Source organism: Lepus europaeus, chromosome 9 (assembly GCF_033115175.1).
Source record: "Lepus europaeus isolate LE1 chromosome 9, mLepTim1.pri, whole genome shotgun sequence".
Lineage (NCBI taxonomy): Eukaryota > Metazoa > Chordata > Mammalia > Lagomorpha > Leporidae > Lepus > Lepus europaeus.
Window position 1 is genome coordinate 29,862,468 of NC_084835.1, and position 26,379 is coordinate 29,888,846.

A 26,379-nucleotide genomic window follows, 5' to 3' on the forward strand; every position below is an offset into this window, starting at 1 on the left:
GTTCACTGCAGCATTCCCAATACCTACCCAAGTGCCTGGAATATATACAAGTGATTGGCATTCATTAAATATTTGCTGTACCACAAGGCAATTAAGAGAGAACATAAGCAGTCACCTTTACTAGTGGCTCATAGTGCTGCAACAACCATTGAAGGTAGCAAAATTAGTATGTCACACAGAGGTAATAGAGCAGTAATTCAACTCAGCTTTGTACAATGCTCAAGTCTTGCTCTTAAGCAGAACACCCCCACTGCCTCCCAGGGATCTGAGAATAACATTTGTGGGAAATAAAAGCACGAGAAAGATCCACTTAGCCAAAAAGTAGAGAAGTATTGAGAGAGTTGAGCAATTACCTTTAAAAATAAGAAAGCTCCTAAGTTTTCCTAGTTTACTATGAGATTTCAAGTGATGCCTAACAGATGTCTTTCATTTGACCTGCACACTACAGAAAAATAAATTTTAAAGATTGATTCATTTATTCAAAAAGCAGAGTAACACAAAAGCAAGGAGAGAGAGAGATATATCTTCTATCCACTAGCTTATTTCCCAAATGCCCACAAAAACCAAGGCTAGATCAGGCCAAAACCCAGAGCCAGGCACTCCATCCAGGACTCCCATAAGGGTGGCAGGGACCCAAGCATTTGGCATTATCTACTGCCTTCTCAGATGCATTATTAGGGAGCTGGATTGCAAACAGAGTAGCCTGGACTTGAACCCACATTCTGATATAGGATGAAGGCATCACAAGCAGTGGCTCAGCTCACTAAGTTACAGCACTGGCCCCAAAAATAATTTTTTAAAATTAATTGCCAGTACTAAAAAAAAATCCCATCCCAAAATTTATATTTCATATTCTTTTTTTTTTTTTTTGACAGGCAGAGTTAGACAGTGAGAGAGAAAGACAGAGAGAAAGGTCTTCCTTTTTCCATTGGTTCACCCCCCAAATAGCCGCTACAGCCGGCACTGTGCTGATCCGAAGCTCTCCCATGCGGGTGCAGGGCCCAAGCACTTGGGCCATCCTCCACTGCCTTCCCAGGTCACATCAGAGAGCTGTACTGGAAGAGGAGCAACCAGGACAGACTCTGGTGCCCCGACCGGGACTATAACCCGGGGTGCCGATGCCGCAGGTGGAGGATTAGTCTAGTGAGCCGCGGTGCCAGCCGTATTTCATATTCTTAATTTCAGCAAGCCTGGTCCCCTTGGGCTTCTAGCTCCTTAAGATGAGAATCAGCTTGAGTTTGGACCTCTGCTCTACAATTCCTTTGATTTATGAAACCTGCCTGGGCCCTGCCACACTGATATGAGAACCCCTGGGTTATGTGGAGACTCGGGAGAGATGATTTAGGGAAGCGGGCTACAAAGGAGGAGAATGACAGAACAGAGTGAGGATTTCATTTCCTTCCGAAGAGATATCAAGAGACAAAGGGAGGAACAGAGGGAGGGAGGCCAGGCTGTAAGGATGAAATGGGAAACTGAAATGAAAATGATGAGGAAGGAGGAGGTTTTCTCTTTGGTTACAGTTTTGTAAACATCAGAAGAAACAGGGGGGGAGGGCGGGGAGGGGGAAGAGCAAGGGTCTGAAAAGCAGTCCCTGGTGCACACAGAGCTGATGGAACCAGCATCCACAGAATGGCTCCTGTTGGAATGAACCCACTGAGGGTCATGTGATGCAGGGGCTTCCAGACACCTGAGATCATTCAGCTGCAAACATCTCAGCAACTATTCCATCCACAGCTGCCAATCTGGCAGCCAAGATCAAGAGCAGGGACCAGAAAACTTCCTTCTTGGAAGGTGTCTACCATTTTACCTGCCAGGCCCTTTGAGAACTGAGCTTCAGGTCCTCATTAGAATCAAGGTTGGCTGGTCCAGTGATTTTAACAATCAAGATACTTGATAGACCAGAAGGAGGCAAGGTCGGTTCAGTTCCTGGTCAGAAAGGTGCTGATAAAACCAAAAAAAGAAACAAATACACACCAACCCTCTGATCATGCAGCTGAACCAGCAGGTAAGTATGGCCAATCCTAGGTTAAAACCCTATACAACTACTTCTTAGCTCTGGGGCTTTGGAATATTCACTTGACTTCTCAGGGCCTGAGTGTCTCACCTGTAGAATGCAGGTAGGATAATCCGCATTGCAGGACTGTTCTCCAGTTACTAAGACAAGGCTGTAAAACCCGAAGCACACGCAAGCTGCTCTCCCCTAGCCTCCCATTGCCCTAGAAACAGGTGTAGAAAGGTTAATTAACTGCCTTCTGGCCTTTACTTTTGGAAATATTAGCAAAACATATAGTTACAATGTGATGCAAGCAATTAGCATACTCCCTGATTCCAGCAAGTGCAATGTCTTTCTCTAAAGCCAAGGTGTATAACCTCCAAGACGTGTTTGCCGTACCTGAACCTATGAAAGCCAGTGCATTATGAAGATCCTTTATGACTGAAGGACTACATACAGGTTTGTGTTCAAAAACACAAACATGCAAAGATCAGAAGTCCAGGCACTCTGTGTAGCTCAGTGTTCTTCCTTCTGATGAAGTTACTCACATCTAAGACTGACCTTTGATGATACTGTTGATCTTTGGTATGTTTAATTGAAACTCTTAAATTCTCATTAAACCAGTGTCTTTATATTATTTTAGCAAAGCTAATATAAATATATACTATATACACATATTTTTAACCAGGTGTTAATACAAACAGAGTTATTTTGAGTTTTTCTCAAGGAAACTGCAATGCTTGAAGCTCACTCTGGTCAGAACTTTTAATTCTTCTCCACAGCAATAAAAAATGAGAAACATTGCTGCCACTTGTGCCCGACTTGCAACATTCACCCACCCCCATGGACTCCAACTGCATCTCAGCCCTATACCAGTGCAAGACACCATGGCACAGCAACAAGAGACAAAGAACTTCAGGAAGACTGTTTTGGTTTTGCCAAAATGCAGGAAAGGTTACATAGTAACATAGTCTCATTCTTACAAATAAATGTGTCATGGCAGAAACATTGGAAACATCCTAACTCCTCATCTACAGGGGAATGATTGACTACAGGGCAGTACAGGAAGTAATAAGCAACTGAGGTAGGTCACTGTGTACCGACATTGAAGGACCTGTAGACAGTACGGGAAAACAGCAATTTACTGTATTTCAAATCCAAAGTTGGGAAAGTCCCCACAATACAAATGTAAACACACATACACACACACACACAAAGTTTGTAACTGATCTGGAAAAATATGCTTCCAGATAATAAGGGTGGTGGCTTCTGGGGAGGGAACACAATTTCCAGTGTTTAGAAAGATTACTGTACATTTAAAAATTTTTAATTCTACTTTAAAATTTGTGCTGACAATGCACATGCCTTTTTGCATTTTTTTTGTGATTAAAAATAAAGTCCATTAGTAATCTGAAAGATGCACTCTCTAAAGAAAGAAGTCTGGTGTTTTCTTTTGGCTCATTTAGGTTGCAGTGATTAGAAACAAATTCAGGTTTTACCAGGTGAGTGGTGAAAGGCTTATGGAGGTGGAGGGCAAAGAGGCCCAGATAACTGTGGGCCACAGTTTAGCCAAGTCTTGGGGGTGAATGAAGAGCCCCTTTCCGATCATCCTGGAGATCAGGTGGCTCAGGGACAATGCCATAACGCCCAGGGGTCTCATCAGTGGCAATCTCTGTGTTGCTGTAAGCAATACTCTCCTCGCTCAGCATGCCTGGGCTCCTGCCTGCTCTTGGATTCAGCTGCCTAATGGCTTCTGCCAATAGCTTCTTCCCTTCACTCCTCTTGACTTCTGTCACTCTGTGGACATTGTGTCTTCAATCTGGAGATCAAACACCCCAAGAAAACAAGTGCATATTTGCCAAACTACCATTCAGGACATGTCTCGTATTTCATTTAATGCTGGGAACAGCTCTCTGAAATTCGATGAGATAAATGACTTGCCATGCAGGTATTTCAACCTAAAACTCGAGAATCTGTCCTTGATGCCCCTCTTTTCAATCCCCTCTAAGTCCAGTTCCTCCACATACCCTGACAACAGTCCCTGTGATCTGAACATCTCTGTCTCCTCAAGTTCATATGCTAAAGCACTAACCTGCAAGGTGAGAGTGTTAGGGGGTGGGGTCATTGGGAAATGATTAGGTCATGAGGGTACAGACCTGATGACTAGTGTTCTTAGAAGAGACCCTCTTCCCCCACATGAGCCCCTTCCACAGAAAAATGGAGCCGTCCCCAAGCCAGAAAGTTGGTCCTCACCAGATGTGGTATCTGCTATCACCCTGATGGTAGATTTCACAGCCTCCAGAAAGGTGAGAAACACATCTCTGCTGTTTACAGGCCACTCGTTTTTGGTGTTTATTAAAGCAGCCTGAAGGCACTGCTATGTTGGGATCCCTATAAAATGGGTGGCAAAGTCAGCCCTCTTGTTTCACTTCTGTACCATCACCGTGCCCAGGCCACTATCACTCCTCACCAGGTTGTCTGCAATGGCTTCAAAGCCTCGACTCTGGCCCCATACACAGACATTCCTCACCCAGCAGCCAGAGTGCCCTTTGAGGAACACAGATCAGACCATCTATCAACTTGTTGAACCACACCCCACCTCAGGGGTTTCCCACTGTGTACTGCGGACACAGTACTACTTTCTTGCTGTAGCAGAGAAGGCCCTTCACAGCCTGGCCTCTGCCCACCTCTCCCATGCCCCTCTGATTTCCGCTGCTTGGGCCTCGGTGGTTTTCTCTTTTTTGTGTGACACACCCAGCATACTCCTGCATGAGGGTATAAGCACACATGTTACTCCACCTGGGAGTCTATCACATTTACAATTAAATGATGTTATTTTTTGTGCCCTGCACAACACACTAGGGTGTAAGCTCCATAAATACAGAGATTCCCCTCCTCCCTCCATACTTAGGATAATGTCAGCTACATAGAACGCATCAATTAATATCTGTTGAATGAATGAATGAACACAGTTTCAGTTAACACAGAGTTGAGAAGTTATAAATTTGGGACTCCAAACGAGGCTTGTTTCTGATCCCTAAACTTATCAACTCAATCACTGTGCAGCCCTGTAGCACCAGCCCTTCATGTTTCTTACATGCACAAAAACACACTCCTGACAGGATGATCCAGGCACAATATATCACTCATTATTCCTTGGACAGGGCACAGATTCACCTTCTATGCCTCTATTTATAGATTGTTTTCATTCTTATAAGAACTTTTCATCTCTTCCTTCAGCTCTGCCTGAAACACACCCTGCTCTGTTAATGCTTGTCTTGATTCCTTCCCCAACAGGCACATTAACTCCCAGAGTTGTTACAGTTCTTTATCTCTGCCTTTGTTATTGAAGTTACTGTACTGTGTTATTTTTGGTCCTGGGTCTACACATGGGGAAATCGTAACACGTGTACACTGCCTAATTTACCCTGGGGTTTCTCAGTCAAGATGTTTTACCAATGGTTGCTAACTTCTATTCTAACCTCGGTCATGCTGCACATACAACATTTTACAAAATGAGAAAATCCACCAGAGTCAAGTACCAGCAACCTCAGAGGACTGTGTTAAGGATTATTTGACACTATGAATGGGTTTGGCACCTGGAAATGTTTAATAGCTATGATATGCTACCATTATGTTAGTTTTAATGATATATAAGACTTCCTGTTAGCAAAATGTGTTAAACTGCATTAATGTCATTAGTGACCTCATTCTACTGATTTTTCTAATTATAATCACTTTAATTATGCTAGTCATCACTATAAAGCATAAGTTTGCCAGGAAAAATAAAAACTATGAACTCTAGAAAAGTTCCTAACTTGAATTATACATTTCAGCTTGCAGGTAGTGCAATGCCCAGGATACAGGCTTTATGTAATAAATTACCTCTAAAGGACTGGCATTATAGCAAAGTATTATAAGGATGAAAATACATTGCAAAGTCACATTCACTTTTCCAAGGAAGTCATTGAATGCAACATCTTCCTGGGTTTGGAATTATTCCCAAACCTTACATAGATTCTTTAATCTAGGGATAAGCATTTGGCAAAGCAATTGAGATACCCACATGCCATATTGGAGTCCCTGGGTTTGAGTTCTGTCTCTGTTCCAGATTCCAGCTACTTTCTAATGCTCACCCTGAGAAGTAGCGGATGATGGCTTAAGGATTTAGGTCCCTGTTACCCACATGGGAAACCTATATTGAGTTCCTGGCTTCCAGGCACCTGGTAAGTGAACCACTGGATGGGAGTGTATACTTGATCTCACATTCTCTCTTTCTCTTTCTCTTTCTCTTTCTCTTTCTCTTTCTCTTTCTCTTTCTCTATCTCTATCTCTCTACAGGGATTTAGGTCCCTGTTACCCACATGGGAAACCTATATTGAGTTCCTGGCTTCCAGGCACCTGGTAAGTGAACCACTGGATGGGAGTGTATACTTGATCTCACATTCTCTCTTTCTCTTTCTCTTTCTCTTTCTCTTTCTCTTTCTCTATCTCTCTACTTCTCAAATATATAAAGAAAACTTTAATATAAACCCACACTTAAAACAAAGATAGAAAATTGAGCAAAACAATAAATTGCAGAAGCAGGAAGAAACAGAAGACAAGATCTACCCTCAAGAAACAGTCATGTTAAGTACTGTGCTTAGGGAAAACACAGAATGTGATAGAGGTCTCATCATCCCAGGATTACAAGCACCAACAGATGTCTGTCTGCATGTAAAAACATGTGGAGAAATGGCCATGAGAAAGATGTCCCAAAACAAAGGAAAAATAGGAAATTCACTTGCTAGTAACTTAGCTATACAAGTTCTATAACTGAACAAAATATTTTAAAATTACCCACATCTTAATTATCTCACAAATCTTACATAAATTAAAGAATGTCCTCTTTATGTTTGCAAATCTACTCCAAGATGCATTAAGTTATCCTGATCATGATCTTAGCTCTATTGTATTTACCCCAACATATGGTATTACTTTGAAATCCACTTTCTTGAGAAAAAAAAAGAGAGAGAGAAAACTGGCTTACCTCTTCTAGACTGGGATTTAGATAAACTCAATTTACAAAACACATGCTGGCACACTCTAACAAGTCCATATTAAATGTGCTTCGTATCACAGAATGAAGAAAAGAAAATAAAATCAACAAGGTCTTACCACCTATGTTTCATCTTTTATATACGTTCCCTCTTTCTAAAATATGTGAGATAAATTTTAGGAATGCTTGAGTCAGACTTATGTTTTACTCATCAGGCAACACCTAGATTGTAAGATTAGTGGAAGAATCCAAGAGGCAGAATAAAATTTTCTAAACTGCTGAACTGAGAGTTAAAATAGAAATTAGATCCTCCAATGACTTATACCCACCAATGTGGGTTTAAACGAAATGATGTCAAGCAAAAACCGTGCGGCCATCATCTGTGCTCTGCAGCTCAAGCTGTTTCCAGGAAAGTTATCGAGAATTGACCCTGAGTTAATGGAATGAGTCATCAGCAGGTCCCTGACATCAACCAGCTGCAAACTCTTACAGTGACTTGGATAGATTGAGGAAAGATTTCCAAAAGCTTCAACAGAAAAAGCCCAACTGATTCAACTTCCCTATCAGATTTCCCATTGCTTTCTTCTAAGTCTTTTACATCCAAATTACACTCTCATAAAAACAAAGACTTAGAAAAACTCCAAAAAGTTAAAATAAGACATTTTTCTTCTGAAAGTGTACTTAGTTGATTCGATAAAAAGTCTGAAATCATCTTTATGGTACCCATCATCTTTGGAATAATTTAGCAACAACTACAACTATATAAATGAGGACATAAAGTCCCAAGGTAGGAGAGACATTTCTTGTGGCTTATCCATGTCACCGGCAATGAAAGTCAAAAAGTTCTTCAAATTATTGAGTCACTTATTTTTATTTTATCTCATTTATAATTCTTACCATATAAATATCAACATCTACAAAAGTAAAAAAGAAAATGTAATTAACTTCATGTACCCATCTCCCAGCTTTAACAAGGATCCACTCATGGCTATTTCTGTTTCATCCATGACTGTACTTTCCCCTCCACAGATTTTTATAACTCAACCCTAGATATTACATCATTTCTTCTATAGATATTTTTATCTACCAATAAAATATAGATTTATATTTTTATATAATTAAAAGATAAGACCTCCTGGATTGGGCATTGATCTAGCAGTTAAGCAGCAACTAAGACACTGGAAACTCATATTGGAATCACTGGCTCTGGTGGAGATAACTGGCTCTGACTCCAGCTTCCTGCCAATGCAGTCCATGGGGGGCAGCAGTGATGGTTCAAGAAGTTCAGTTCCTGCCAGGAATATGGGAGACCTGGATTGAGTTCCCAACTTCCAGCTTCAGCCTCTCTAACCTTGACTGGTGTGGTCATTTGAGGAGTGAACCAGTAGATGGGAGTATTTCTCCTGTCTCTCTCTCTCTCTCTCTCTCTCTCTCTCTCCCCCAAATCTAATTAATTACAAGAACTCATTATTATAAAAATAAAAACAAAAAATCCTCCAGCATCATACTTTAGAAAAATTTGCCAATGATTCCTTAATATCATCAGCTCAAACTTCATTTATTTATTTATTTTTAAGAATTTTATCCATGGGCTGGCACGGTGGCACAGCTGGTTAAATCCCTGACATGCAGTGCCCAAATCTCATATGGGCTCCTGTTCAAGTCTTGACTGCTCTACTCCCTATCCAGCTCCCTGCTAAAGTGCCTGGGAAAGCAGTAGAGGATGGCCCAAGTCCTCAGGCCCTTGCACCCATGTGGCAGACCTGGAAGAAGTTCCTGATTTCACATCGGCTCAGCTCGGCCTTTATGGCCATTTCAGGAGTGAACTAGCAGACAGAAGACCTCTCACTGTCTCTGCCTTTTCTTCTCTCTGTAACTCTGCCTTTCAAATAAATAAATATTTTTAAAATTAGATTTTATCCATTGGTTTGAAAGGCAGAGCTACAAAGAGGGAGAGACAGAGAGGTGCTCCATCCACTGGTTCACTCCCCAAATGGCTGTAATTGCTGGAGCTGGGCCAATCTGAAGCCAGGATCCGGGAGATTCTTCTGGGTCTCCCACATGGGTGCAGTGGCCCAAGGACTTGGCCATCCTCCATTGCCTTCACAGGCCATAAGCAGAGAGCTGGATTGGAAGAGGAGCAGTCATTATCCCAGGAATATTCATGTTTGTTATACTGGCAAGAGCGCTTCCTTGGCATTAAAGTGTACTTCTATCAGGAGGCACATAATATTGAACATGACATCAATTGAAGTCCAATGCCCCAGATTTGTTAACACATTAAAGGTAATAAAATGGCGTTAGCTTATCATGCCTTCTTCATTTATCAGCTAGAATATTTCCATAATCTTTACCTTGTCACCATTTTGATCACACTGAGGCATGGTTTACACAAAAGAGTTATGATGAATATTCAATACTTTCCCTTTATTTGTCAGTTTCAAAGGAATAAGTTGGTTCCCTAGAATCCAATAAGAAAATTTTTTAAAAATGCATGTAGTCATCACCCTGAAGTCATGGCTTTAAGCTTATGTTACTGATGTTATTTTATCATACTGATGCTCAAATTGTTGAATTCAGTCCAAGTCTCCCACACAGGTGACAGGGGCTGAACTACTTGAACCATCCCCTATTGCTCCCCAGGGTGAACATTAGCACGAAGCTGGAATTGGGAAAAGAATCAGGACTTGAACCCAGGCACTCCTATATGGGATATGTGCATCCCAAGTGGTATCTTAACTATAACATGCTATTTTATGAACCATGATAATTTTTCTCAATCAGTCCCATCCTGGAGATGCCTTGGTTGTTTCCAATCTTGCTATCATAAACAGTGTTGCAAAGGATAATCTTGGATTATTGTATTTTTGCCAGTCCATCTTTAGGACTACAGTGGTGAGTCAAAAGCAAACACACGTCAAGTTTGCTATATATTGTCAAGTTATCCTCTGAGAGGGAATGTACCAATTTGCGTTCTACCAGCATCATTAGAGGGCTGGTTTCCCACCACAGTGTTGCCAATAGAGGATGTTTCAAACTTCTGGACTTTTGCCAATGTAACAAGGGAAAAATTGTTATACAATACAATGTTAGGTGTGGTTTTTTTGTTTTTTTGTTTTTTTTTTTGGCAAAGAAAAAGATACATAGAGAAAAGAGAGAGATAAATCTATCTACTGGTCCCTTCCCCAAATGCCCAAAACAGCCAGTGCTTGCCAGGCCAAAGCCAAGAACCTGGAACTTAATCCAGGTCTCCCACGCAGTGGCAGAGACCCAAACACTTGAGCCATCACCTGCTGCCTGTGAGGTGTGCATTATCAGGAGGCTAGAATCGGAAGCAGAGCTAGGACTTGAACTTGGGCACTCCAATATGGCATGCGTGTATATGAACTGGCAGCTTAATCGCTATGTCCACCACCAACCCTTTTTTGTATTTTTAATATGCATTTTTTGTACCATGTGTCAGGCCAAGCATCATAAATTAGGCGCCATATACGTTTAACTTTTCTGTGTATTGTTTTGCTATCAAGCCTGTTATTCTATAAGGTTGTTGGCTCCTTGGTTCTCTATTTTTGTAACTTCATTTTTAGAGCCATGAACCCTTTACCTGCAGTACAACTGGCAACAAGAAGCACACACTGCCCAAGCTGTTATTTGTCTTTTACTGTGTGGTAACCTTTACCAGCAAAAATTTATGTCATCAAATTTATCAATCGTATACATTATCAAATTTATCAAACTTAATCATTCTTAGGTCTTTCCCACATCTAATCTACAGAGGAGCTGGTCCATGTTCTCTCCTCATTCTAAATTAAAGCATTGCTGGGGCTGCCACTGTGGTGCAGTGGGTTGGGCCGCTGCTTGAAACGCTGGCTCTTCATATGGAGGAATAGGTTCAGGTCCCAGGTGCTCCACTTCTGATCCAGCTCCCTGCTAATGTGCCTGAGAAAGCAGCAGAAGGTGGCTCAGGAACTTGGGCCCTTGACAACCACATGGGAGACATGGATGGAGTTCCAAGCTCCTGGCTTTGGCCTGGCCCAGCCCTGACTGTTGTGGTCATTTGAGGAGTGGACCAGCAGATGCAAGATCTCTTTCTGTCTGTCTCTCCCTCTCTGTCAGTTACTGTGCCTTTCAAAAAAATAAAATAAATATTTTTTTTGAAAAAAAATGAAAGCATTGCCTTAAGACAGCATATCTCTAGTGATAGAAGAAAGCAACAGGTCATTAAGGGATCCACGGTTATTTTTGGAGCTCCCATATCCTGCCAGGTATCTCTCAGAGCATGTATAGAAATGCCAAAATGTATTTTCTTCATGAAGCTTACATGGCATGAGGTTCTCTTTCTATATAAGAAAGTCAACAAAAGGTTAAAACAAATAATCAAGTGTAGCACAATAATGAAGTCACAAGTTGGATTACAATATCCCTGAAGAATGAGATTGTATTTTTGTGCTACATATAATCTATATTGGAGACTCTACCCTGGACCTTCCCCTGAAAATGCAAAGATTAATGAGTAGAAAGGGACTCCCAGAATTAAAATATGTTCTTCTTGTTAGTAACTCTCATGGCCTTACCCAAAGGCTCTGTCACAGGCCTGAGGCCTTTGTGACGCTTGCTCTGTGAAGCAACCAATAGTCCACTACATGGGATGCTCTGTGAACAATCATGTAAAGACTCAAAGAAAAAAAGAACCACAAATAATTCTTAAATTTTTCTTTCAATAATAGTATAAAAAGGGGTAATGTTGGCACCGTTTATCTCTAATTTTAGTTTGCTATCCCCAGCACCTATCACCATACTTAAAACACAGTAGGTATTTTATAAATAACCTACTGAAGATCCAACAAAAAGGCTACCAAAATGATGCTACATACCTAATATCCATGCCTGAGTGCTGTGTCTCTGTCTCTCTTGTACTACACACATACACACAGAACAAAGAATAAATGCCTAACTTTTTCCAAATTAAATCTTTAAAATGAATGCATGACTTTACCCAAGTGTGCTTTCTGACTTTGGATGTGAGTGAGGTTGAAGAGTCGACAAATCCTCTGGCCACTCCCTCAGTGACAGTGAGGTCTCGGGCAGTTCTGAGCAGTTCTGCATCCCGTCCTGGTTACGCCTTTTCCTTCTTCCTGTGCTACTCTCAGAAGAGCCATGAAAGGTGGCCACTACTGTGGAGAGAACTGACCCTCTGACACCCAGCATTGCTGGCACTAGGCTAAGGAGTCACACTCAGTAAATGAGGAGTTGGATCCTCTCTTTTCCTTCATATTTGGCCCAATCTTCAGGACGCAACTTAAGTAGTATGTTAAGGGCCAAACATTGTTCTGTTATAGTCATAAGGATTTAAGAAATTGCCTATGTTTTAAAAAAAACAAATGCAATAAAATAAATTTCAGAGGCTTCCAGATAGAAACGTTTGCAATAAAACTAAACTCTGAGGGTTAAAATGACCCTCATCTACACAACTTATTACCTCAAATGGTATTTCCCCCCACTCCACCCCACTCCTTTTTTTTTTTTTAATAAAACAAGAAGAGGGAAGAATATGCCTATATGGAACAAATATCTGTATTTAATTTAAAAAGAAAAAAGTTTCTATGAAAGTAAGCAAAATATCCCTGAAGAAGCCCTACTATTTAACTTCCCTCTCTACATTTTGGTTTGCTGTGTAAATCTACCTGGAGAAACCCAAAGACAGCAAACCTTAGCCTTTTTCCAGAGAGACTGAAGCAAGCATTACACATGTGGATTCAGTGTCAGGAGAACATAATCACTGTGTAAACTCGTTGTTTCCAAAAGGTACTCCCCAAAAGGAAAAAAAAAACAAAACTGAATGGAAGTACCTAATAAATTCTGTTTTCCATAAAATTCATTTTTAAAAAGGAAAGAATGTGAGCTTGGGGGTCAGCGAGAGTTTTGTTGGATTTCCCTCCTCCTAAATTCTGTCATCTCCAGTTTAGAGTGGCAAGCCAACTTCCCACAGACCGGGCAGACATACCTGCCTTGTATCCTGCAAGCCACATACTGGTAACACTTAGCGGTAGACAAGTATTTTCTCATTGACAATTGATTGACTGATTATTCTCACTTCCTGTCACAGCTGAATATATTATAGACAATACATTTTTTGAACAGAAGGACAAGTAAGAGCAAAGAAATATACTCATGATCCATTTCTTCTCTTTGAAAAGAGAAAAACATAAAGAGATCTGATTTCATCTCTCTGCATCCCCAAACAATAGCTGCAGATTATAAAGGGATTTACTACAGAAATTAAAATGATTCCGTTATCTTCATTACAGGTTTGGCCACACAGGTCAAATAACATCCCGATGAGCTCAACAAGAAGGCCTAAATTCTTTTGTTCCCCTAGAAAAATAAGTTTCTCAAAATATGTTGACAATGGGCTGAGGCTTGGAAAGTTTTTGATTAAAAAAGGATTTTGGTTGGAACACTTCTAATGAGATTTGAGTTGCAGTAACAATATAAAATTGAAAGCAGAACTACATACAAAAAGAATACTGTAAAATATCATTATTTTAGTACAATGGAAAATAAGGTGTTTGTGGTTTTACTCTATAAATTCTGTGTTGTCTGCTCATATGTGTTCCTTCTTGGCCCTCCTCAGAGTAGCCAATCTGAGTCCCAAGCACTTCTCCACTGGCACTCATTTGTGGCGGGGGAAACCCGCACAATCAACATCTCCAAGGCTCTACCTTCCTCCTCTGCTTTATTGGCTTTTCAGGACTAATTCACGTACTTGCATCACATTGGTGGTCAGCGACAGGGCAGACGATGAATTTTCCTAATCCATTTAGTGTGTTGACAGAGCTGTGCTCACAATTTATAGAATTTCTTTTTAGACATCTACCTATTTCACAGTTCATTAGGACTCAAACTGAACACCTGTGTTTAAGAAGTCAAAGGCAATCATATCCTAACAAGGTGTTAAATAAGGCATTCTCTGAAAGTCTGAACACCAACAAAGGTATTAGACTCTTGACCTACTGAACAAAGTGATGTCTGTAGCTATCCGGACCATCCTTAGTAATTCAGAAGGGCCACAGGACAGCCATTGAAAAGCTTTTGCTCCAAACCCATGATTCTGCCTTCCATCACATTTTAATTCTTCCATCGTGGGTCTTTCAGGTTAAGGTTAAGAAAGCAAGAGCACAAAGCTGCCTTGCAAAGTTCACCCTGACAGGTAAAAATCTGCACAAGAGCTCACAAGTGTAGGAACTCAAATGCGGAACCTTGGACAATTCCCTCACTAGCTAGATGCAGGAGCATTTTTAGCATTTGGGGCTTACAAAGTCTGACCTTGCCTCATTTTTATGTGACTCTATGGTTTTCACATCATTAATAAAGAGAATCAAAACAAAGCCCATAGATATTCGGGGAAGGGAAAGTGTATAGTTTGGCACTGCCATCATCCATGCTCTCAAAATGGAAAGGGAAAAAAATAAAATGCACATAGCAGAGGTGGTGACCCCTAAAATGACTGTGGTTCCCAACATTTCTTTTCCCTGCTGGTAATAAACCATTTTGCAGACCTCCCGATTGTGGCCACCATGATAGTTACTGCTTTTCAGGTTTATGTCTTTTTCTTGCAGTTAAGAGTGTTATCAATAAAAATCTCAAGTGATGCCTTTCCACATCAAATAAAAACATTTTAAAATGTGAAGCCAGCAACAGGATTAGGGCAGAAAAACACAAATGACACCAGGACTATTTTTGTATGTTTTTTCACCAACTCCCTAAATTTATTAATTTTCCAGACATTCTTTGCAAATCTCGATATGAATACAGAACACTCTGAATGGCACTGGGGTGATCAGACACTCCTAAAAGTTGGTTTTGTCATAGTCCTTGATCCACTGAGACTCTTATGGATTGCTAGTTACGAGAGTTCAGAGTATGCGGATCAAGGTACTGTCATTCATCATTTTTGAAAGAACTCAGTTTTCTTAAAAAGATTTATTTATTTATTTGAGAGGCAGAGTTACAGACAGAGAGAGGGAGATACAGAGAGAGAAATCTTCCATTCACTGGTTCACTCCCCAAATGGCCGCAATGGCTGGAGCTGGGCTCATCAGAAGCCAGGAGTTTCTGGGTCTCCCATGTGGGTTCAGGGACCCAAGGACTTGAGCCATCTTCCACTGCTTTTTCCAGGCATATTAGCAGGGAAGAGCTCAATTTTAAGCATTGTGATTACGGAGGGCATTAACCAAAGGTCTATCTCAAAAGCTGAAGTTTCAATATTCTTTGAAGATTAAATGGAAGTGATCAAAGAGGACTTTACTGTTTGCCAGTCAACCATGGCTGAGATGAAAAGGAAGACTAAAATTTTTGTTTAAAAGTAATGCATCATTCCTTGTAAGCCCCCTTGCCCTGTGGTGGCAAACATCATCCCCATCCATCCAGAAAACTGCTCTGCTGCAAACCTGAGGATCCCAAAGAACGAGTGGATCTTTAAATATCTTAAACAGTATGCAAAACCCCACAGGATGCATCAAGTCACACAGTCTCTGGAGACTATAATGCACGCCTGACTCCTTGTGGCTTTTATGGTGACCTTTACCATAAAGTGGGGCAGAGAGACCATATCAAAGGGACAAGTAAAAAATTGTTCTTTTCCCTATTTAAAATTTTCATTGTCAAAACCTGGGTTTTATGACTCATCTTGCCAATGACAGCCCAAGTTTGCTTTCTCTTTATCAGACTGACTCATCTGTGACTCAGACACTGCCACGGGCCCAGAAAACACCTCCTCCCCTCCACTGCACCTTATACAACCTCCCTGAAGAAACGATCACCACCTCTTCTATTAAATATATACATTACAAATGCATAACACATATATCAGAGAAAATGTAAAGATCATCTAGGCCTCCAACACTCAGAGCATAGTAACATACCATTATCTGTTCTTCTACATCTATTGCCCAGTACAGATGTACTATGAAAATACATATGGGTTTGTGTATGTATATGTGTGTGTATATATATATATGTATATATATATGTATATATATATATATAAAATTACAAACATCTCCAAACAAAAATGAAGCATTATACATTAAAGTCTTCTTAATACACTAGGATCCTAAACTTTTTTAAAATGTCTATTTATTTTCTCCTACATGAAAGACAGAGTGAGGGAGTGGGGGTAGATAGAGAAAGAGAAAGAGAGATATTTTTCATTCAATGGTTCATTCCCCAAGTGCCTGTAACAGCCAGGACTGGGTCAAGGCAAAGCCAGTCTCCCACATGGGTGGCAGGGGCCCAAGCACTTGAGCCATCTTCTGCTGCCTCTTGAGACACATTAGCAGGAAGTTGGATTAGAAAAAGAGCAGCCAGTAAAAATGGACACTATAAGAAACAATGACCTGATCAGTTCTTGTCCTGACTCTAGATGTACAATGTAATACTTTATCCTTTTTAGTATTTGTTGTTGTTGTTGTAGTTGTTGTTCTAGTACTAGTGGTTGAACTCTGTAATTAACACACAATTATTCTTAGGTGTTTAAATTTTAACTGAAAAGTGATCCCTGTTAAATTTAAGAGTGGAAAAAGAGAGGGAGGAGATGTACAATTTGGGACATGCTCAATCGGACTTGCCCCAAATGGTGGAGTTAGAAATGTGCCAGGGGATTCCAATACAATCCCATCAAGGTGGCATGTACCAATGCCATCTCACTAGTCCAAGTGATCAATTTCAGTTCACAATTGATGGCTCTGATAGGTCTAAGAGTCAAAGGGATCACACAAACAAGACAAGTGTCTGCTAATACTAACTGATAGAATCAAAAAGGGAGAGAAGGATCCAACATGGGAAGCGGGATACACAGCAGACTCAGAATGGCAGATGTCCTAAACAACACTCTGGCCTCAGAATCAGCCCTTAAGGCATTCGGATCTGGTTGAAGAGCCCATGAGAGTATTTTAGGCATGGAAAGCCAAGATACCATGGAAAAGAAAAAAAAGAAGAAGACCTAAATGAAAGATCTCTGTTAGTGAGATCCCAGTGGAAAGAACGGGGCCATCAAAGAAGGAGGTACCTTTCTCTGAAGGGAGGAGAGAACTTCCACTTTGACTATGACCCTATCGGAATAAGACCAAAGTCAGCGAACTCTAAAGGCTTCCATAGCCCTGGCAACTCATGACTAGAGCCTAGGGAGATTACTGACGCCATGAACAGGAGAGTCAAATTGTTAAGTCAGCAACAGGAGTCACTGTGTACTTACATCCCATGTGGGATCTGTCCTTAATGTGTTGTCTAATGTGCAGTGATGCTATAACTAGTACAGAAACAGTATTTTTACACTTTGTGTTTCTGTGTGGGTACAAACTGATGAAATCTTTACTTAGTATATACTGAATCAATCTTCTGTATATAAAGAGAATTGGAAATGAAAAAAAAAAACCTGGTGTTAAATTGGAAATGGCATAGAAAATTAATTAATTTTTAAAAAAAAATATTATGTAGGATCTCTGTCTTTAATGTGCTGTACACTGTTACTTAATGCTATAACTAGTACTCCAACAGTATTTTTTTCATTTCGTGTTGCTATATGGGGGCAAACTGTTGAAATCTTTACCTAATATATACTAAACTGATCTTCTGTATATAAAGAGAATTGAAAATGAATCTTGATGCGAATGGAAGGGGAGAGGGAGCGGGAAAGGGGAGGGTTGCGGGTGGGAGGGAAGTTATGGGAGGGGGAAGCCATTGTAACCCATAAGCTGTACTTTGGAAATTTGTATTCATTAAATAAAAGTTTAATAAATGAAAAAAAACAAAACAAATTCAGTGTGGATGTGTTCCAGAAAAAAAAAAAAAAGAAAGAAAGAAAAAGAAAAAGAGCAGCCAGGATTCAAACCAGGTACTGTGATATGAGATGTGGCCAAAACAGCTGCCCCACAGGATTCTAAACTTTCTAAAAAACAGTACCCTTCCTTAGAGTTTGAGCAACATCCTTCACTATTATGGTGATAGTGCTACTTTCATAACTGTAAAGCTACTATGAGGATTTAAATGCCAGAGTCATTTATTCTTACCGTCCTTTTTATCTAGTGCAGGACTTTGAGTAGTAAACATTATTGAAATCCCACTAAACTTATCTGTTAAGGCACAGTTTTAAAATGTGCCAAGAGGGGCTGGTGCTGTGGTGTAGTGGGCTATGCTTCTGCCTACGACACCAACAACCCATATGGCACTGGTTCTGGTCCTGGCTGCTCCTCTTCTGGTCCAGCTCTCTGCTATGGCCTGGGAAAGCAGTAGAAGATAGCCCAAGTGCGTGGGCCCTGCACCCAAGTGGGAGACATGGAAGAATCTCCTAGCTTTGGATTGGCCCAGCTTCAACCATTGTGGCCATTTGGTGAGTGAACCAGTGGATGGAACACCTCTCTCTCTGTATCTCCCTCTGTCTGTCTGTAACTCTACTCCTCAAATCAAAACATCTTTAAAAAAAAAAGTGCCAGGAATTTTGCCAGTAAATGATGTAATACATGACAGCATCCTAATACAATTCCCTGAGACTTCCATGGAAAGCATTAGATTCCTGGTTGGAAGAGTTCAGAGCTGAAGAATCGAGGCACTATCACTCACTATTGTGTGATCTTGAACATTCATGCATTCTCTGTGAACATACATTTCTTCATCTTAAAAATAAAGGCAACCATCCCAACTTCAAAGATGAGAAATAAGGTTTGAAATTAAATATTTGCCAGAAAACACAGAGGCATAGTTCCTAGCACTCACTATGGTAATAAAAAGACACTTTGTAGATATTTGGGCAGTGAAACTAAATTACGAAGGCCAAGAACATCAGTTCCAGAGACTACAGGTCTCCACTTTGTCCTGGACTTGTACAACCCAGATACTCAATGAAGTATTACAATGGCTCACCGGCTTAGACAACCTGAAGGGAAGCCAGAGTGACACACAGCCACCTGAAGCATTTCCAAGTATCTGCAGTAACTCCAGGAAGAACACAACCAGTAGAGTATCCTTAGCTCCAGGAATACAAGTCTCTATCTCAAGGAGGAAAACCAGGTTGCTTGGGTGTAGCCTCTAAAACAGATCACCTTTAATCAAAAGATTAAGTCTCAATATTCTCAGAGGAATCACCCTGACTTTATTAGCCTTCAATTACAAGAAATATAAACTGACATCTTGAACCGTTTGCTTATTTTAGTCCTCAAAGGAGTTAAAAATTTATTACTTGAAGTCTTTGTTCCTTATCTGCTTTTCAACAACAGGAGGTAAATGAAGTACATTTAAGAATGTGTATAGGCCGGCGCCGCGGCTCACTAGGCTAATCCTCCGCCTTGCGGCGCCAGCACACCGGGTTCTAGTCCCGGTTGGGGCACCGGATTCTATCCCGGTTGCCCCTCTTCCAGGCCAGCTCTCTGCTGTGGCCAGGGAGTGCAGTGGAGGATGGCCCAAGTGCTTGGGCCCTGCACCCCATGGGAGACCAGGAGAAGCACCTGGCTCCTGCCATCGGATCAGCGCGGAGCGCCGGTCGCAGCGCGCTACCGCGGTGGCCATTGGAGGGTGAACCAACGGCAAAAGGAAGACCTTTCTCTCTGTCTCTCTCTCTCACTGTCCACTCTGCCTGTCAAAAATAATAATAATAAAAAAAAGAATGTGTATAAAATTATTAGTAACTGGTATTGGAAAATCACTGGGAGCTTGTGCTACTATCAGTTAGTTCTCTATGATAAATGCATATATCCACCATAATATTTACCTGAAAAGGGCAGGAACCATTCCTGGCACATAGTTGGCATTTAAAACATAAGTGTTGGGGCCATCACTGTGGCACAATGGGTTAACATCCTGGCCTGAAGCACCCCATATGGGCGCTGGTTCGAGACCCAGCTGCTCCACTTCCGATCCAGCTCTCTGCTATGGCCTGGGAAAGCAGTAGAAGATGGCCCAAGTGCCCCTGCACCCGAGTGGGAGACCTGGAAGAAGATCCTGGCTCCTGCCTTCGGATCAGTGCAGCTCTGGCCATTGTGGCCAATTGGGGAGTGAACTAGCGGTTGGAAGACCTCTCTCTCTCTCTCTCTCTCTCTCTGCCTCTCCTCTCTCTGTGTAACTCTGACTTTCAAATAAATAAATAAATCTTTAAAAAAAACCCATAAGCATTAAATGAGAAAAAAGCATAAATTTTATAGGACCCAGAGAATTAGCATGAAGTCCTTTGGAAATGCTTCAGGCATTTCCAACTACCTGAGACTATATACACTGCTGCACACGCATTCGAGTGCATGTGTGTGAACCATGGTGAATTTTCCCAAGGAAATGACCTAGAGATTGCATGAGATTCTCATGTGTGCTGAGTGTACCAGGTATAAAAGAGGTACAGATCTTTTCTGTGGAGCTATGTGACCCTCACCTGCACATGAGCACTTTGTCCACAAGAACACTAGAGCCCTGCACTCTTTATTGATGAACAAGTCCTTGAGTGTTTACGTTTATATAAGTAGAATCTTGATTCATTTGGAATAGAAGGGCGTATAAGAGCGAGTGTCATGTACTACTGTCATAAGGTATCCTCCAGAAAATGTGCAAAATAGTGTGAATGCCTGGCAGTCCAGAAATCATGCTGGATTGGGAAACAGTATATTTGCCAGAAAACAGAAATGAATCTCTTAATTTGGGAATAGAACAAAACATCTGGTCATTTTCATAGTACCCTTATTTTTCCACACTGCTCAAAGGCATAAGAAAGTGATTCAACTGAAATATGAAATTTTGGAGTCTATGAATACATATACTGAAAATTCAGAGGATATTCACAGAGTTAACACAGAGATAAGATGATAAGATGTGAGGTCGTCGGGTTCAACTCACCCAAACATTGCTGATAAATAGAGGAAAACTAAAAGCAAAGATGAAAGTAGTTTATAGCTATAACTCAATGTTGTAACCTATGAGAAATGGTGACTTGATCAGCCCTTGCCCTGACTGTTGATGAACTTAATACTTTTATCCCTCTTAGTATTTTTTTGTTTGTTCTACTTAATACTATTGGTTGAACTCTGTAATTAATACACAGTTATTCTTAAGTTTTGAAACTTAACTGAAAAGTGATCCCTGTTAAATATAAGAGTGGGAATAAGAGAGGGAAGAGATGTACAATTTGGGACATGCTCAAGCTGACTTGACCCAAACGATAGAGTTAGAAACATACCAGGGGATTCAAGGTTGCATGTACCAATGCCATCTCACTAGTCCAGGTGATCAATTTCAGTTCACAATTGATCACACTGATAGGTCTAAGAGTCAAAGGGATCACACAAACAAGACTAATGTCTGCTAATACTAACTGATAGAATCAAAAAGGGAGAGAACAATCCAACATGGGAAGCAGGATGCACAGCAGACTCATAGAATGGCGGATGTCCTAAACAGCACTCTGGCCTCAGAATCAGCTCTTAAGGCATTTGGATCCGGCTGAAAAGCCCATGAGAGTATTTTAGGCATGGAAAGCCAGGACACTCTGTCAAAAAAAAAAAAAAAAAAAAAAAAAAAAAAAAGACCTAAATGAAGGATCTCCGTGCGTGAGATCCCAGTGGAAGGAACGGGTCATCAAAGAAGGAGGTACCTTTCTCTGAAGGGAGGAGAGAACTTCCATTTTGACTCTGACCTTGTCTAATTATGATCAGAGTCGGTAAACTCAAAAGGCTTCCATAGCCTTGGCATCTCATGACAAGAGCCTAGGGTGATTACTGATGCCATAAACAAGAGTGTCAATTTGTTAAGTCAACAACAGGAGTCACTGTGCACTTACTCCTCATGTAGGATCTCTGTCCTTAATGTGCTGTACATTGTGATTTAATCCTATAACTAGTACTCAAACAGTATTTTTCACTTTGTGTATCTATGTGGGTGCAAACTGTTGAAATCTTTACTCAATATATACTAAACTGATCTGTATATATATATATATATATATATATATATATATAAAGAATGTGTTCTTTGTGCAATATTTTATCAGAATAAATGTTAGCCTTTATCTTTCTTAATTTCCAGATATGTTAATAAATAATTATTCACTGACATCCAGAAAGATCAAAGTGCTGAGGGAATGCAATTCATTCCTATCCCTACTGTTGTGGAATTCACATGTTGGTTGATGGGCAAAGTTGGTACGTAGGAAAGTTTAAGAAAAGGAGCAAAATAAGAAACATGGTCTTACGGTTCTTTGAAGCTATTTTAAAAAGTAAAATGTTATGTTAAGAGTTATGTGGTATATCTCTGTGTGGGTGTAATTATTATTCTATTGATTTATTGCATACATGTCAAAGAGTATCTGGGCATTTGTACAAGTTAAAACAAACCAACCAAGGAGCCAAGCCACACAGCCACAACCCAGACAACTTGCCTCCCACCCCAACCCCACCCTTCATGCTACCACCTCCCAAACACAAACTGTCTGGTAGCAAAAATCTTCCTTACAGAGATACATTGTTAATCCAGTGAGACATGTCCTTTACTTTTTTTTTTTTTAATTTTTTATTTTTGACAGGCAGAGTGGACAGTGAGAGAGAGACAGAGAGAAAGGTCTTCCTTTTGCCGTTGGTTCACCCTCCAATGGCCGCCGCGGCTGGCGAGCTGCGGCCGGCGCTCCGCGCTGATCCGATGGCAGAAGCCAGGTGCTTCTCCTGGTCTCCCATGGGGTGCAGGGCCCAAGCACTTGGACCATCCTCCACTGCACTCCCTGGCCACAGCAGAGAGCTGGCCTGGAAGAGGGGCAACCGGGACAGAATCCAGCGCCCCGACCGGGACTAGAACCCGGTGTGCTGGCGCCGCAAGGCGGAGGATTAGCCTAGTGAGCCACGGCGCCGGCCTGAGACATGTCCTTTACACCATATTCTAAGAGTGGCCTAAGCCACTGGATGGTACACGCAATTCCAAAAATCCAGCAAGACTCTTCTCATCCTAGAGAGAGTCCGCTAGCATTTGGGCAAGAGCTTTCTTTCCGGAATGACTCAGGAGTCAAATTGCAAGGCAGGATCATATATAACCTCATCTGAGGATGAGCATCATACCCACCATAGGAATTTAAATGCGGATCTTTCATTATAGGACATAATGGAACATATCTCATCCACCAACTGCTCGCCCACTAAGCCACCACACGTTAAGTAGGCAGACTCTTGTTTCCTTCTACTACTCCAAGGAGCAGGGAAGGCACTTTCAAATGTTCCATCCTGCTGCCAAAAACACTTTGCCTGTGATTCAACAATTAGAGCTAATTTCTTCCTAAATTGTTTCCTCTAAGAGATGGACATCATTAAATAACTTTCTCCTCTGTTTCCATATCCCAAGAGATCTTAAAAGAAGAAAAAAGGCAAGAGAAAATTGCTCGGATGTTTCCAGCTGATAAAATCATTAATCTCACTCTCCCAACTTCAAAGCAGAGCACTTAAAAATCACCTCACTTTCTCTGCACATAGAGGATATTTTTTTTTCCTACTTCAAAGCATCATCTCTCTATTGGGTCATCTGAATTATTGAATGTGGGACGGAAGCCATCCACATAATGTCACCACTGTCTTTTTCATGAAATATGGATAGATCTAATTTGGATTACATTAATCAGTGAGAGGTAACATATAGGATGAGAAATAGGAAAGGGAATGAGGATAAGGTAGGGAGAGGAAAAGCCTTTGTGAGCTGACTTTGTGAGCTGGTTCTGCTCCTCCTTTCCTCCTTGGGAGGAACCACCAAAAAAGACCTGACTGCCATCTGTGGCAAGCAGATTGCTTTCCATCTTAAATCACCTCTACCAGAAACACAGCAGCACAACTGCGCCAATTTTATCAGTTATCCTGGTATTATTGACAAATACCACTAAATTTTAATGAATTCTAACTTAAATAACCACTTGTGGTTAGTGGCTACAGTATTACCACACTGAGACACTATTCACTGTCGCCTAGTCACGTGAGACACAAGCCACCTTCTTATTTATGGCATAAATTAAATTTTGTCTCACAAATCAAATATCTATGACTTCACACGTAAAATGGAACCATACACAACAAAAAATGATGTTTTTTAAAATGTGAAATAGCTACATCAAGGCCAAACCAATCATTTTGACTTGGTACAAGCTAGTAGCTGACTATTAGTCAATGGTCAAGTGCCCAGGAGCTGACTCAGGTCCATTTCAAAACCTATCCAATTCAAAATCTGCTTCCTTTCTCCTATGGACATTATTCTGCAACTTAACTGAGGGCACAGACCTGCTCAGTGACACCACAGCTCCTAAGGTAAATCCAGACATCCTCACAGACCCTAAAATATATACCTGCAAAGACATGATTCCAAGAACCCAAGAGAGAACATGCATGTCAATTTAGCTGGCATTCTCCCAAAGTAAGCCATGGAAGACACTGCTATAATACAACAATCAGGATGATTCACCACATTTTTCCCTATATCTTATTGTTCCTGACACTAATTCATTTACACAATAACTAGATTGTGTTTTCTATTTCTTCCATACCCAAAGATATGATCCAATGAGAAGAAAGAGAGGAAATAGAATAGTAACAGATGAAGGTACTTCAAAAGGATTGTGCAAAATGGAATTGAAGAAAATCAGTTTATTTTAGTGAAAGAAATTTTGAAATGCATGCAGCTTTTTTCATAACATGTATTTCCATGAACTTTATGAATACCCTCATATATCTGTTATTCTTCTGAGTATGAATAAGAAATAAACCAATGTTCCCCTTAAGAAATTCATGCAAGGTCAATGTTCTTCAGTGAGTAAAGAATCTTTAAATTAAAAGGTATTCCTTAGTAAGAAAGAAAACAGAGGCCACACATGGCAGGAGGGGAACATGTACAGACGATGTACAACAAAATAAGATAGATAATGTCCTAATTATTTTAGACTTTAGATAAAATGAATCCCAGATTCAAACCCTTATCTGGGATTCTGAAATCTAAAAAGCTCTGAAAATGACAAACAAAAATTCCAAGTTGAAGCAAAGTTCTTTGTGACACAATCTGATGTGAACCAAGAATAAGCTACTTATATCATTATTTATCCTACCTTAGTGTGAGAATTCTTTTTTTCTGCAGAAATATTAATGTGTTTGTATATGGACTATTACAGCAACTTCACTGAGACTGTTGTACAATCCATAATACATACAATGGATTCTGCCTTCCAAAATTTCAAAACATTGGAATTCCAAAATACACCTGGTGCCAAGGGCTTGGATAAGGGGTCCTCTAAGGAAAGCTGCTCAGGGAGGATGTTTTCTATCAAGCATGCCCTGCTGTGGAGAATCCCAAGACAGTACCTTACCTCCGTCTGAAGGATGGCAGCCCTCTGTTCTTTGGCAGTAAGCGACTCTTTAAGCACTTCAATGTGTTGCTTGCAATCTGAATTTTGATTGCTAAGGGTTTCAAGCTTTGTTTGTAAGGCAAGAAGTTCCGACTCCTTCTTTGAAAGTTCCTGCTTCAGCTGATCAATCTGTGAGACAACAACAGGGAGCCAACAAAGGTAATTAATGGATGACTCAACTCTACAGTGGAAATGATCGTTCAAGGGCATCACTTAACAAAAGAGAATCCACAGGGAAGTAAATACATAAGCAAGGTGCGTTGCTTATCTTAAATGTTGAAGGGAAGAAAAGAACATAAAATATACGTGAGGTATAAGGAAAATCAATAAAAGAAGCATCCATCATTCAATTCACCAACAAAGATCAATAGTGTTATCTGTGTCCTGGCCCATTTCCAGCTCCTCCTCTCCCTCTGGGAAAACAGTTACCATCCCAAATTTTGTGTCTGTCATTCCCTTGCTTGTCTTTCAGGCTTACCATATATTTTTGCATCCATAAATAACATACCACTTGTTTCTGCATATCTTGAACTATATTTGTGCTGTGTGGTTTAGCACTTTGCCTTTTTCTATTCAATTTGATGTCCTAGCGATTAAATTATGCTATTGGACATGCAACTCATTCATTTTCACTGAAGTATTCCATTGTAACATTTCATCACAATTTACTTGTCCAGTTTGCTGTTGATAGACACTTGGGTTTGTTCCTAGGTTTTTGCTATTACAAATAGAGCTATGCTGAACATGCCTATACATATTATCCAGTGCAAATAGCAGCAATTTTCCTGAATGCCTATCTACAGTTACACTGTTGGACCACATATCATGCACATCTTCACCAGATAAAGCCAAAATGTTCTCCCAAGCAGTGATATTAATTTGCAAGATCACAAGCAGCTTGTAAATACTATATGCCAATCACTCCACATCTTCCCCAATACTGTATATCAACAGTTT

General features: G+C 40.6%; 1 protein-coding gene across 5 annotated transcripts in view; it reads right to left on the reverse strand.

The window, feature by feature from the left end:
- ERC2 (ELKS/RAB6-interacting/CAST family member 2) overlaps window positions 1-26,379 on the reverse strand; it is a 1,040,531-nt gene that overhangs the window by 636,973 nt on the left and 377,179 nt on the right. For all 5 annotated transcript variants that reach the window (XM_062201107.1, XM_062201108.1, XM_062201106.1 and 2 more), the window contains one exon: window positions 25,384-25,551. In XM_062201107.1, coding sequence (XP_062057091.1) covers window positions 25,384-25,551 — 168 coding nt within the window. The remainder of the gene's footprint in view (window positions 1-25,383; window positions 25,552-26,379) is intronic.